General features: G+C 48.9%; 2 protein-coding genes across 11 annotated transcripts in view; both read right to left on the reverse strand.

The window, feature by feature from the left end:
- LOC310691145 (uncharacterized protein) overlaps nucleotides 1–3,335 on the reverse strand; it is a 63,344-nt gene extending 60,009 nt beyond the window's left edge. For all 9 annotated transcript variants that reach the window (XR_014518356.1, XR_014518357.1, XM_083470758.1 and 6 more), the window contains exon 1: nucleotides 2,211–3,335. Coding sequence is in view for 7 of the 9 variants with exons in the window: in XM_083470758.1 (XP_083326884.1) it covers nucleotides 2,211–2,715 (505 nt within the window). In the remaining 2 variants the exon portion in view is untranslated. The remainder of the gene's footprint in view (nucleotides 1–2,210) is intronic.
- A 5,863-nt stretch (nucleotides 3,336–9,198) lies between these two features.
- LOC310691223 (apoptosis-associated speck-like protein containing a CARD) lies at nucleotides 9,199–13,712 on the reverse strand. 2 transcript variants are annotated; one of them, XM_083470882.1, is made up of 3 exons: nucleotides 13,041–13,667; nucleotides 10,929–10,988; nucleotides 9,199–9,727 (listed from the first exon to the last, which is right to left on the reverse strand). In XM_083470882.1, the coding sequence occupies exons 1-3, from the start codon at nucleotides 13,315–13,317 to the stop codon at nucleotides 9,447–9,449; spliced, it is 618 nt and encodes a 205-aa protein (XP_083327008.1). In that variant the 5' UTR covers nucleotides 13,318–13,667; the 3' UTR covers nucleotides 9,199–9,446. The 2 variants fall into 2 exon arrangements, with proteins under 2 accessions (XP_083327008.1, XP_083327009.1); XM_083470883.1 differs by lacking the exon at nucleotides 10,929–10,988 and having other exon boundaries at nucleotides 13,041–13,712.
- Nucleotides 13,713–13,927: the final 215 nt, after the last annotated feature.

Raw genomic sequence — 13,927 nt, forward strand, 5'->3', positions numbered from 1 at the left:
TAAAATTAGAAAGAGATGAAATACTGGACTTGGAAGGACATGATAATAGATTTGGTTGGCATTCATAATTATGGTACAGGAAAGATATAAAAAAGGTTTTCATAATCATATAATAAGAAAAACACTTATAAAAGTTTGGAATAAATATAAAAACTTTCTAGAACCAAAAAACCCATGGTGGCTCTCACCGGTGGAAGCATTAGCATTAAAACCACGTAGTAAGGGAGGAATTGGCCAACATATAGAGAATTATTAATAGAGGCGGGAAAAGGGTTAAGGCTGAAAGGCTATGAGGAACTGAAGACCTTTTTACAAAGCTGGCTACATCATAGACAATTAAATGAACAGTTTAAGGAAGACAATAAGAAAGGTTTTAGTTATACAGTTTCAAACTTTCAAAAAGAGTTAGTCGAGAGTGACACAAAATTACTTTAAAAAACGTATTATCTCCTACTTTATGGGGAAACGTTAGATGAAATGGTAAAATCAGCACAAATAAAGTGGGCTCAGGGTTTAGGTCATAATATACAACTTGAAGATTGGGAAAAGATGTGGAAGGTGAACCTAAAATTTACAGATTGTATCTTACTGAAAGAGAATTATATGAAAATGATATATAGATGGTATATAACACCAGAGAAAGTGGTCAAAATGTATAAAAAGGGATAAAAAACTTGTTGGAAATGTAAAGAAAAAGATGGGACATTCTATCATATGTGGTGGGAATGCAAAATGATATATAATGAATTGAAAAATATGTTTAAAAAGACTTTTGTTAAGAAACCAGAAGCATTCCTTCTAGGAATTTTAGACCAAGATGTAAAAAAAGAAAATTGGAAATTATTTATGTATGCAACAAAAGCGGCAAGAATTATATTAGCACAAACTTGGAAGACAGAAGAAATACCAACAAAAGAACAATGGCAAGGGAAACTTATGGAATATGCAGAACTGGCAAAACTAACAGAAAAATTACATGAAAAGGACAACAAACACTTTAAAGGAGAATGGGAACCATTTACAACATATATGAAGAGGCAACATAAAGAAATGGACTCATTGGCAGGGTTTGAGTAAACAATCACAACTGTTTACAACAAAAAAAATAAGACTACAGTGGTACCTCAGGTTACAGACGCTTCAGGTTACAGACTGTGCTAATCCAGAAATAGTACCTCGGGTTAAGAACTTTGCTTCAGGATGAGAACAGAAATCCGGCAGCGGCGGCGGGAGGCCCCATTAGCTAAAGTGGTACCTCAGGTTAAGAACAGTTTCAGGTTAAGAACGGACCTCCAGAACGAATTAAGTTCTTAACCCGAGGTACCACTGTATATGTATTGAGCAAATTTTAGGGAAACAATATGCAGGGTGAACGATATGGAAATAAAACAAAACGGGAGTATGAGGGAAGTCCAGGGGAGGAGGGTGGAAATATGAAAAATTGTTAAAGATATATTGTTAGAAGAAGTATACATGGAAAAATCAATAGAAAAGAAAGGTGAAAGTGACCTTTTTCCTTCTGAATTTCACCAGTTGCCTCTCAATCTGAAGCAAGGTTGACAATGACCTGAGAATTCTTACAAGGAAAAGGATGGCTATGAAAAGCACTTTATTCTAGTCTAAATATTTTGGCAATTTTTTTGCTGTTGGGTCCATATATATTAGAGATTGGGATGGATATGATCCATGACAGTCTCCTGGGGGGTGTGGCTGTACCATTGTGGCTGGAGAGAAGCTTACTGTGGGGTGCACACTCTCAGCTCCTCATTATTTTTAATATATAGGCTATTCTTGGCAATGGCTGACACCCTTGACAGTTTTTTGGACCCCCAAAATCACTGGGTTGGACACAATGCCATCTTGTAGAGGCCAGTATCCTCCATACTGAGTGTCTCGTTTGAAATGGTCCAAAGCTTATTGTGGTCACATTTTTACTTCCTTGTTCTTTTTCTACATATTTTGGCTATTAATTGTAATGGGTATTGTTCTGTGTGTCCTAAGGGCGCTGAATGTATTTGTAATTTTTAAAGCCACCAGACTGCTGAAACATTCCAAATTATTCCAAATGCGCTAAATGCCTGGCGCTAAAGTAAAGATACTTCCAAAAATTGCAAGCAGATGGTTGTTTTTCCTTCCCTCCTTCACTGCTGCAGCTCAGCGCTGCTGTCAGACTGATCGGCTGCGAAGGTCGGGATCCACCAAAGACTTACCATCCCTGACGGAGAGGAGCCTGCCCGCCTTGTCTTTGCGACCAACGGTCCTCAGTGCTTTGGCCGCCACCTCGACTGCGTAAGTTACGCCGTAGTAGCTGAGCAGCGGGTCTCCGAGACGAGAGGCGCCTGCCTTGTGCAGAACCTCCTCGGGAATGCGGACGAAGCCCTCCTCGAGCGGGATCTCGCGCAGTTTGCCCAGGAAACTCCGCCGCTCGTCCTCATTCAAATCCTGCAGGGCCCATCGCAAGGCACAAGAGATATGAAGATTGCTCCTGGGGAGGCACCAGAGGGAAAAGTCGCCGCCGCTGCTACTCGGGTGCCCAGCACCGTAAAGGCTTCGGGACCCCTGCTGTCTCAGCAACTTGAGGAGGGGATCCACCTCCTTCTCCCGTTTCTTCCTCCCCCCCTTCTTTTCGGTGGACCTGCCGGCCTCTTTCGCCTTCAGCTTCTCGCCTCCTTCCTCCAGGGGCTCCTTCGCCCAGGGGTCTTCGGGGGTCGCCATGGCGCCCCTGCCCAGAGGAAAGTCGCGCCCGGCTGCAGAGCCGGAGAGGCGGCAGCGTCCGAAAGGAGGAAGGAGGAGGCAGGCGACGCCCTCGGGGAAGCGGCTCCTCCGCGGGCGCTTGGCGGGGGCGGAGACTCCCGAGGTTTCCTCCCGCCGAGCAGAGAATCAGCGCCGGACCTGGGAAGGCGAGGACGTGGGAAGGGTCTTCCCGGCGCTCCCAGAAGACTGGCTGGCTTGCTGGCAGGGGGGAAACGGCAAAATGAAAACACGCCGCTTCCTTCCAAGTTTGGCTCAACCTCTAAAAGCGTATCAGCCACCAGCATCTCCTCTCTCCCCCCGCTGCCAAAAGGAGCACATCCGCCCTTGCTCAACCGCAGGACCCAAAAAGGCAGAAACGAAACTGCCTGGTGAGCAAAGAAAGAGGGTGGAGCGCGCCTCTTTCTCAGCGCGGAAGGGAAGCCCTTGGCCGCCGCCTCTTCCTTGGAGAACCCAAAGTGGCTGCCCACCTTCTGGCTGCGGGATCCCGAAGACCGTCCGCCGGTGCAGGGGGGGCGCAACCAGGGGGGCCTAGATGAAGTAAAACAAGAGAAAGGACTAACTGAACAATCACGTCGGCTTTGCCCCCCCCCAACAAAACTCCTACCCCCCCCCAAAAAATCCTGCGAACGCCCACGCGCCGGTGCCTGAAGGCAGCGGCGTAGCGTGGGTTATCAGCACCCGGGGCAAGGCAAGTAATTTGCGCCCCCTACCCCGGGGCAAGGCAAGTAATTTGCGCCCCCTAACACCTAACCATGGTCATTAATACGCCAAGACGCGCGTCTTTGGGCGTCGCGGCGCAGCCTTCTCGGTCTCCCTCCCCGGCCCGGCTAGTCCCGACGCGGCTTCTTTCTGGCGCGGGGAGGGGGCGGCTCTGGGGCCAGTGCGTCGGCCGGCCTCCGGCGCGGGTGGGGGAGCCCCGTCGGGGCGGGTGGGTGGTCTCGGCGCGCAGGCACTAGAGCGCCGCCGATGGCGCGTTTGGCGGGCTGCGCGCGTCCAGACAGGGACCCGAGCCTGGGCGGCGTGGCGCTTGGTGCCGGAGCCTCCGCCCGCAGCGCCCCGTCGGGAGACCCGGCCGGAAGGAGCCTCGAGCCGGCTGTCGGACGCGGTTGAAGCAGCCAGGGCGGCATGGCAGGCGGCGGCGGCTCCTCGGCGACTCCACGCGGCCAGCCAAGCGCGCTGGCCGAGCCCCGCAGGCGAACGCTGCCCGTCGGTGAGGAGGGGCTGCCTGGCGCGCCCTCCGTGGCCCTGACGCGCGGAGACCGCGGCGAGCGCTGAGAGCCGCTGCCAGCTACAGCCTGCGCCCGAGGCTCTTCGGCGACTCCGGAGGCAGCGAGCGCGCCCCCCCCCCCAGAAGTTGCGCCCGGTGCGGCTGGCACCCCTGGCACCCCCCACGCTACGCCACTGCCTGAAGGACACCCTCCAGAACCTGAAAGATGAGCTGCAGAGGTTCAGGGGGAAACTGAAGGCAATTCCAGTTGATGGATGCATGCCATCCCCAGAGGGCACTGAAGGAGAGGATGCCATGCACGTGAGTCTGCTCCAGCTTCACTACTACACGGAGGGGGACGACCCACACCTGACTGCCCAGATCAGGGGTCCCCAAACTAAGGTCCGCAGGCCGGATAAAGCCCGAGGCACTCGTTTATCTGGCCCGGGGTCGCCCACTGCCACTGCCCGCTCTTATCGGCGCTGCGCTGCGCGGCTGCCCACTTTCGGGTTGGAGGAGCGCCGGAAATAGCTTGTGTGCATGCACACACGTTATTTGCGTATGTGCAAGCATTATTTCCAGTGCACATCCAAGTCGGACAAGGCACTGGAGACACCGGCCCAAGGCGCGGTATGTTTGCTGACCCTTGGCCCAGATCTTCAGTGGGATTAACTGCAGCATAGGAGCCAAGTCCCAGGGCCCGAGGTCCCTTTGCCCCCCCTAAAATATTTAAAGGGGCCAGGTCCACCTCCAAGGTTGATGGTCACAGCCATTCAAAGGATGTGATCTTGTGATCCATTATGTGGGGCGAGGCTTACCTGCACCCCTGAATAGCTTATTCAAGTTGGCTCCCCTGAACTGCAAGTGGCACCTTCGGGAAAGCAGCAGCAAAGGTGCTTGGCAGGGTGGAGTCCGCGGGCTCTTTGGGCACCTGCAGCAGGTGGTGCCAATGCTGGAGGGAGCTTGCAGGAAAGCCTGTCTTCTTTCTTTCTTTCTTTCTTTCTTTCTTTCTTTCTTTCTTTCTTTCTTTCTCTCTCTCTCTCTCTCTCTTTCTCTCTTTCTCTCTTTCTCTTTCTCTTTCTCTTTCTCTTTCTCTTTCTCTTTCTCTCTTTCTCTCCCTCCCTCTCTTTCGGCAGACGATTGGGGGCTGGGGACATTTTGGGCTGCACTGAGAAAAAATTTGCCATCCCAGGGCAGAAGGAGCGGTTTTTCCTGTTTTCCTCCTCTGCTTTGTCTTTTGGCAGGGGAGGGGAAACTCAAGGCTTTCTCAAACGCTCCGGGTTCCATCAGTGCCTTACTTCTCTAACAACGGTTAAGGAAACATGACGCATCTCAAGTGTTTCCCCATCTGTCGGCAGCTGCTTCCTACTGCTACCCAAGCATTGCTCTTCTGCTGTAAACTACGAGTAAAAATTGAAATTGACCTTCCACGTGTGTGTTTTCTTTTCTGTGTGTAGTTTCTTCCATTCACACCACAGTGAGCAAGAAACGGATGCTGTGGGAAGGGTCATTTGAAGTGTGGGGGAAATCTGCAGCCAAAATGACCATTTCTGTTTACTGTACATGTGTATAAAGGGATTAATAGACTTCATAAATTCCTCTGTGAACCCCTCTATGAATTGTTTTTCACTGAGCTTCTATGGAAGGAAATTTAGACAAAGGGTTTCGCATTTCCTCCTTGCCTCAGATCATACTCTTTTTTGTTTGCCTGCTGATGGAAATGTGTTTCTTTGCTCTCTCCCTCTCTCTCTCCCAGGGAAGCATTGCAGAAGAGCTAATAAAGTGGAACAATGGCTGAATTGGAAATAAATGACTGAGATAATTCCAAACAAATCCCCCCTGATAGGTCACTCCAGCCCACTTTTTCACCAAATGAAGACACCTCAAGCCTGTATAATAAACATAAATCTGCCCTTATTCCCTTATGGGGGACACAAGAGCCCTTATAGAGTCCTTTGCAGGTTCTCCATCGGTCGGAGAAAATAAGAGGCCAACCAGAGAATATTGAGAAGCAAAGCAGCTAGTAAGCCTGATCTTTATTGATCTGATGCCCCCCTTCACACGCAGGAGGAGGACCCAGAACCAAGGTGTGTCTGCCCTTATATAGACATTTTAAATTGCCCGTCTTAGAGTCCAAGACCACCCCCAGAAACATCATACCTACATCACAGAAGAGGCCGTCTACAACAGAAATCTGAGTGTGTTGTTTACTTCCTGTCTGGCAGGTTATCTGTTAATGCTTACTTGATTGGATACCCTGGGGAGCCTGGCCAGTCTTTTATAATGATAAATACTTAGTCCCTGAGCCAGGTCACAGGCTCAGCCTATTCATACACAGACATACCCTTAAGACAGGATTTGTGAAGGAAAAGACAATGGGGAGGCTTTTCCATTTCCTTGACCTTGCAGAGAAATCATTTGGTCAGTTTGGGAGCCAAAAATGGTTTCAAGGCTGTTTTCCTGTGCTGCTTCAGAAATGTGGTTTATATATTTATGTACGTGTTTGCTTGGTACATTTATGAACATTTATTATATATTTCTTTAGTCCTGTCTGACTCTTCGTGACCCCATGGACCAGAGCACGCCAGGCACTCCTGTCTTCCATGCCTCCTGCAGTTTGGTCAAACTCATGGTCGTAGCTTCGAGAACACTGTCCAACCATCTTGTCCTCTGTCGTCCCCTTCTCCTTGTGCCCTATATATATATATATATATATACACACATATACATACACACACACACACACACACACACACATATATATATATATATATATATATATATATGAGAGACCTTACATTTTTTGTTTCACCTGGAACTGAAAACATAATCTGTGTTTATTTTTTTTTTAAAAAAACCACCCAGAAGGCACAAATATACTTATTCAACAGACACTCTTATTATCTCATTTACAAAACAATGTACGGAGTTGCTAAACTGTTTTCCCAACCCATCCACAAATACACAAACATATACACATTTTGCCTGCCAATTTGGGGGAATTTGGACAAGGCAGTCTGATTATAAAATGGGAAACCAAGTATGGGAATTTTGTGATATTGGACTAGGGACAAAGGAGGTCCACCATTGCTGGATTGTCCTGCAACGTAGGAAGTTGTCTTATACAGTGGTACCTTGGTTCTCAAATGCCTTGGTTCCCAAACACTGAAAACCCAGAAGTGTTCTGGTTTTCGAATGTTTTTTGGAAACCAAATGTCCAATGCGACTGTTGGCTATTGTTTCAGGGGTGCCTGAACAATCAGAAGCTGTGGCTTAGTTTTCAAACATTTCAGAAGTCAAACGGACTTCCAGTTTGCGTTTTTGTGGCTTTTTCGGTTAATTTGTTTTTGTGACTGTGTGGAAGCCAGTTCAGCTACTGACTGATTGTGTGACTGCGGAAATGGATAAAAGCCCCCGCCCCCATCCAAACAATGACTATCATCAGTGCAGGTAAGAAAAAAATGTAATTTTACTTTTTCGCATCTACAATACATAGTACAGTACATTGATTATTGCTTTCATTTTATAAATCAATGGTCTTGTTAGATAGTAAAATTCATGTTAAATGCTGTTTCAGGGGTTGTTTCTACACTGACAGAGTTTTCCAGAGTTTCAAAGAGGAGATTGAACCCAGGACCATCTACATGCAAAGAAATTTATCCCTTAAATTGTATGGCTGCTGCAGAGAAAGAGCTTGAGAGATCTGCGTCCATTAGCCTCCTCCTCCCTCTAAACTATCACCAGCCAGTGGCCACGTGGCTGCAGTGGAGGAAGAGGTGGAGCAGAAAGCCTTCTCCCTTGGTTCAGCTGAGCAAACAGCTGCCATTCGGTTCCTCTCCTCCCTGAAATGTTTCATTCAAGCTCATCGTACTCACAACCATGTAACTAAGAGCTAGTGCTAGAGGCTGCTTGTTTTCCTCTTCCCTCCTCTTCTCTTTTTCCTTTTGGATTCTGAATTTTAGATTGCAAGCCGGTGAGGTAGGACTTTTAATCTGCATACAAATCCTTAGTCAATTTTAAGTATTTGAAAAATGATAAATATAGTATCAATAACAAAATGTATTAGTTTATTCGCCACCTCTTTACTGGGTGGAAAGGTTAGAATCCAGGCCCCTGGTTGTCTGTTCTTCATATAGGAGGTAGAATCATTTTCTCTGGAGCAGATTTCCTAAACTTTTGGGGATCAGGGGCCCATTTGGAAATCTAAGAAACTGCCATGGGCACTACAAAATCCCAATTCACGGGGGGGGGGGGATGGCAATGCTCAGAACCTACCCACTCAAAACACCTCAAACATCTCACAAAAGCAGAGAACAGGTTTCCAAACAAGGACCCCCCCAAAAAAATGACCCACCAACCACCAGTTTTTTAAAGAAAAAAATTAATCTGGGAGGGGCAGGGGACCTTGGCAGGCGCCAGTGGGTTCTCTGAGGGCATCATGTAGGATGTGAAACACAAGAGCAGTCAAGTACAGTGGTACCTTGGGTTACATACGCTTCAGGTTACATACGCTTCAGGTTACAGACTCCGCTAACCCAGAAATAGTACCTCGGGTTAAGAACTTTGCTTCAGGATGAGAACAGAAATCGTGCTCCAGCGGCGCGGCAGCAGCAGGAGGCCCCATTAGCTAAAGTGGTGCTTCAGGTTAAGAACAGTTTCAGATTAAGAACGGACCTCCAAAACGAATTAAGTACTTAACCCGAGCTACCACTGTACAACATTCCTAGAGTGAACATGTTAACACATGGGGAGGAATGTTTGTCCAACTTCCTGTTTCCTTCTGGGCCGGGACAGACTTCCTCTGCATGTGACTAGAGGTAGGTGTGGCCTCACCTGTGCAGGTAACGACAAAAGCACAGGGCAGGACAGCCATCTCTCTCTCTTTGACTATATGCATCAAAGAAGCAACATCTGCTTAGCCAAAGATGCTCTCTTGGCTGGGATCCGATTGTGAACAAAATATGAGTAAACTCTTATACTTTTATAGAAGACTGTGTCGTGTCTTATCTTTTATGAGGGAATAAGGGGGAAATACCAGAACAGTTATTATAGAGGCTTTAGTGAGCCTGAGCAAACGCATCCACTGTAAGTTTAAAAAGGGGAATGTTACTCTGCTAAATTGTGAACTTGTTAACCCAAGTTGGAAAGGCTATAATCAAACAATGCATCCTCTCTTGCATCCAAGAACATTCCCACACATCATGGTTCCTACAAGCACCGAGGGGGCTAAACACAAAGAGAAAATAGAATTGGCCTTTATCAAAGAGGACAGATTCATGTTCCTTCTCACTCCACTGTCCCCGAGTCAAATGTGACGGCCTCCTCCAGGTTCTTCCCGCTGTCGCTGCCTGCATTTCCTTCCCCAGAGTATATTTCCTTGTTTTTCTTGCTCATACAAGATATTACATGGCTTCAAGGTAGTCCCCTGATATGCCGAGGTGGAATTCCTGTGCCCCAGAACGGGGCTGTGCCTTGGCTGCCCTCTTTATCCTTCCAGGTCGGCAACGAGGAACTTGTTTTTGATCTTCAGGGCCTCGTACAGCTTATCCTTGCAAGCTTGGTTCCAGCTGGGCAGCAACCTGAAGAGCTCCCGCATTTTTTCCTGGCTGGTGCTTTTGGCGGAGATCTTTTGGTACTGCTCATCATCCAGGACATTGCAATGCAGCAGCACATCCAGAATCCCCTCCACGGTGGCCGTCCTCTGGATCAGGGCCTCCCGGTGCCGCTCAATGAAATGCTGCTCCGGTGGGGCTGGAGGCTGTGTCTCTGCCAAAGGAAGAACCAGAATCAAGGGATCCAGCCACACACCAGACATTTACACTTGTCCTCTCTGTGAGGGAAGACTATGGGATCCTTAAGGGTGTGCACAGGTGGGGGAAGGGCCACAGCTCAGCGGTGGAGCATCTGCAGGGGATGCAGAAGGTCCCAGATTCAATCTCTAGCATATTCAAGTAGCAGTGGGAAAGCTAGTCAGGGTAGACCGTACTAAGCTAGATGGGCCCAAGGGTTGACTCTACACGAGGCAGATTCTTGTGGTGTTCCTGTGTACAGTGGTACCTCGGGTTACATACGCTTCAGGTTACATACGCTTCAGGTTACAGACTCCGCTAACCCAGAAATATTACCTCAGGTTACGAACTTTGCTTCAGGATGAGAACAGAAATCGTGCTCCGGCAGTGCAGCAGCAGCAGCGGGATTAGCTAAAGTGGTGCTTCAGGTTAAGAACAGACCTCCAGAACAAATTAAGTACTTAACCTGAGGTACCACTGTATGTGGAATCTGTGGGAATGTTGTGGCTAGTAGAAGAGGATATATTGATGAAATATTACCCTTCCTCACTCATGCTAGTGAGTTAGCAGCAGAGTACATTCCTCTTTGTATTTTATGTGCATCTGCCTTGCTCCTCTCTGCAATATCCTGGTGAGCTCTCCTCATTTTCCCAAGGAAAGCTCTTGCCATTGGCTAAGTAAAGAATAGAGACACAGCTGCCTTTGCTTTTTCCGTGGCTAAGTATGGCTTACTGCAAACTACTATTCCCATTTTGTGTGTGTGTGTGGGAAGCCTGGACAATTAAAGCAGCATGAAATTGACAGGCATTTGCAGTACAGTGGTACCTCGGGTTAAGAACTTAATTCATTCTGGAGGTCTGTTCTTAACCTGAAACTGTTCTTAGCCTGAAGCACCACTTTAGCTAATGGGGCCTTCTGCTGCCGCAGTGCCGCTGCTGCACGATTTCTGTTCTTATCCTGAAGCAAAGTTCTTAACCTGATGTAATATTTCTGGGCTAGCAGAGTCTGTAACCTGAAGCATATGTAACCTGAGGTACCACTGTGGTGTGGATCTGGCTTAAGTGAGAGGATTACTGCAGGCTGGAGCAAAGGCCAACACCTAGCAGAGACCTGGAGGTTAGCTTATGGATGTTGATGGGGGACGGACAATATTTAAGAAGATAGAGGCTGGAGCTCACCATTTCTTCCAGAGGTGGTACTGGTGGAAGGCACAGGGATCTGAGGGTTACAGCAAGCAGCTGGAACAGAAAAGAGAGTGGATGTTCTGAGTTTCACAAACATCATTCATTATTACAGTGGTACCCTGCAAGACGAATGCCTCGCGAGACGAAAAACTCGCAAAACGAAAGGTTTTTTCGTTTTTGAGTTGCCTCGCAAGACGAATTTCCCTATGGGCTTGCTTCGCAAAACGAAGCTTGCCCCGGGGACAGCGGGTCTTCTCTTTTGAAGCAAGGGGCGGCGGGGAGAAGCGATCTTCTCCCCGCAGCCCCAGGTCCGGGGACAGCAGGAAGCGCTTCCCGCTGCCCCCGGACCTCTTTTGAAGCAAGGGGCTGTGGGGAGATCGCTTCTCCCGGTGCTCCGAAGCCGGGCGGGGGGGCGGGAACACCTACCCCCACCGCCCGGCTTTGGAACGCTGCTCCGAAGCCGGGCGGGGGGCGGGAACACCTACCCCCACCGCCCGGCTTTGGAACGCTGCTCCGAAGCCGGGCGGGGGGGCGGGAACACCTTCTGAAGGCGGGCGGGGGGCGAAAGTCTTTGTCCCCCCCTGCCTGCCTTCCCAGGGGCTTTTAAATCGCCCCGGACAGCGGAGAAGTCCTCCGCTGTCCCGGGGCGATTTTAAAATGCCGCCCGCCAGCATTTTAAGATTGCCCGGACAGCGGAGAAGTCCTCCGCTGTCCCGGGGTTTTTTAAAATGCTGGGGGTGGGAAGAAAAGCCCTTGTCGTCCCCCCCCCCCAGCCTTCAGAAGAGGTCCGGGGACAGACTGTCCCCGGACCTGGTCTGAAGGCGGTTTCCCTAGGAACGAATTAATTGATTTTCAATGCATTCCTATGGGAAACCGTGCATCGCAAGACGAAAAACTCGCAAGACGAAGAGACTTGCGGAACGAATTAATTTCGTCTTGCGAGGCACCACTGTATAGACAAAATTAAAAATGTTTTCTTTCTGATACCTCATTAGATTTTTACCCCAAAACTCTTGATGGCAGGGCAGTTCCACCAAAGGTACCTCTGGGCCCGCCAAACCAGCTCCAACCATAATCAGGAATGGATGGAACTGGAAACATTTCCACCCATTTAACAGAAGCACAACACCATCTCTGCATTTCAACGGATGTGATTTTTAGGTACATGAAACGAGCAACCCTTTCATGATTATAAGGCCACTAAATATCAGGAAACTAATTTTTGGAAATGTAGAAAGGAGAAAAATACAACAGCTGAGAGGCAGCCATCTAAAATGAAGGTGATGTAAAGATGCACAGAGGATGCAGCGGAAAATAGTAAGATATTTAATACCTGCTATATGCATTTATTCTGTGGGAATTTTGAAATACTTCCAAATGGATAAAAGTGGAAAGAAGATCATAGCTTCCAATCTGCAGGACAAGTATGCCAACACACGTGGCATGGGTGGATGTGTTTTGACAGTCCTGTGGTTTTAAGTTTTAATTTGTAACATTACTGAAAAGAAAAGCCCTCTGTGGACAGAATTGAGTGATTGAGAAATATATTAGGTACGATTTCCAAATCGGATTTAATTTCCATATTGGGGTGGTACTGCCTGCTCCACTGTGGAACCCTCCCTGTGGAAGGCCCTAACAATTGAGGTCAAGGAATTAAAGAACTACACAATTTTTAGAACGCATCTGAAGGCAGACCTATATCAGGAAGTTTTTAATGTTTGATGTTATCTTACATTTTTATATGTGCTGGAAGCCACCCAGAGTGGCTGGGGAAACCCTGCCAGATGGGCGGGGTATAAATAATAAAATTATTATTATTATTATTATGGTAGTGAGGAAGAAGGTACGTGGTGAGGATCTGCTGATTTCAAAATCACTCCTCCCCCTCTTTATGTGGCTTTCCTTGCAAAAGTGTACCTAATATTTCAGAGGCGCCTCACTAGACCTTGAAGAAAGAGCTCCTCGGATTAACTCCTGATGAGTTGATGGGGACGGACCTGAAAGAGAAGCTGGGAAAGTCCCCCCCCCCGCCTCCCTTCTCCTCGTCTAATGAGATGATCCGGATCCACGCTTGTCTCCCGGCCAGGCCTCTCCCTCCTCCCTTACTCTTCTCGCCGCCTCCGCGGAGCTTCTGCGCCTGGTCCTTGCAGTTGATCTCTTCCAAGACCTGCGCGGTGAGGCGCAGGGCGTAATCCTGCTTGTAGTAGCTGATCAGCAGACTGGACAGATCCACCGCGTCCGCCTTCTCCAGCCGCCCTCGGGGGATGTGCTCGTGGCTCTCCTCGAGCGGGATCTCGGCCAGCTTGGCCTTGAACTTGCGCAGCTCGCCGTCGTGCAAGTTCTCCAGGGCGTCCATCAGGCGCTGCCGGGCGCTCTTGGCCATCGCGCCCCTTCAGCCCGAGCGCGCGCCGGGGAGACCCAAGGAAAGAGGCCCAGGATCGCCCAGGATCCGCTTCCGTCCTCCGAGGAAGAGGGAGGAGCCGGACGAGGAGCTGCCGCCGCTTCCTTTCCGCGCTGAGAAAGAGGCGAGCACTGAGCAAATGCAAGAAAATGCCTCCGTGTCCGTTTGCTCACCCGGCGCTTTCGCTTCTGCCTTTCGCGATCCTGTTTTTTGTTTGCAACACGTGACTCCTGCTGGCTAAGTTGAGATGAGCTGTTTGATAGGGCGAGCTTGTTTTTCAATAGCCGCAGGAGGAGGCGGGCCGAACCACCCCCCGGTTTAAAAAGACCTAAGAAACTTTTGTGTACAGTGGTACCTTGGGTTACATACGCTCCAGGTTACAGACTCCACTAACCCAGAACTAGAACTTTGCTTCAGGATAAGAACAGAAATTGGGCTCCGGCGGCGCGGCAGCAGCAGGAGGAGGCCCCATTAGCTAAAGTGGTGCTTCAGGTTAAGAACAGTTTCAGGTTAAGTACGGACCTCCGGAACGAATTAAGTACTTAACCCGAGGTACCACTGTACTTGACTTAGGAATTATGGGGTTCATTTG

The sequence above is a fragment of the Podarcis liolepis genome (assembly GCF_965112155.1).
Source record: "Podarcis liolepis genome assembly, chromosome: 13".
Lineage (NCBI taxonomy): Eukaryota > Metazoa > Chordata > Lepidosauria > Squamata > Lacertidae > Podarcis > Podarcis liolepis.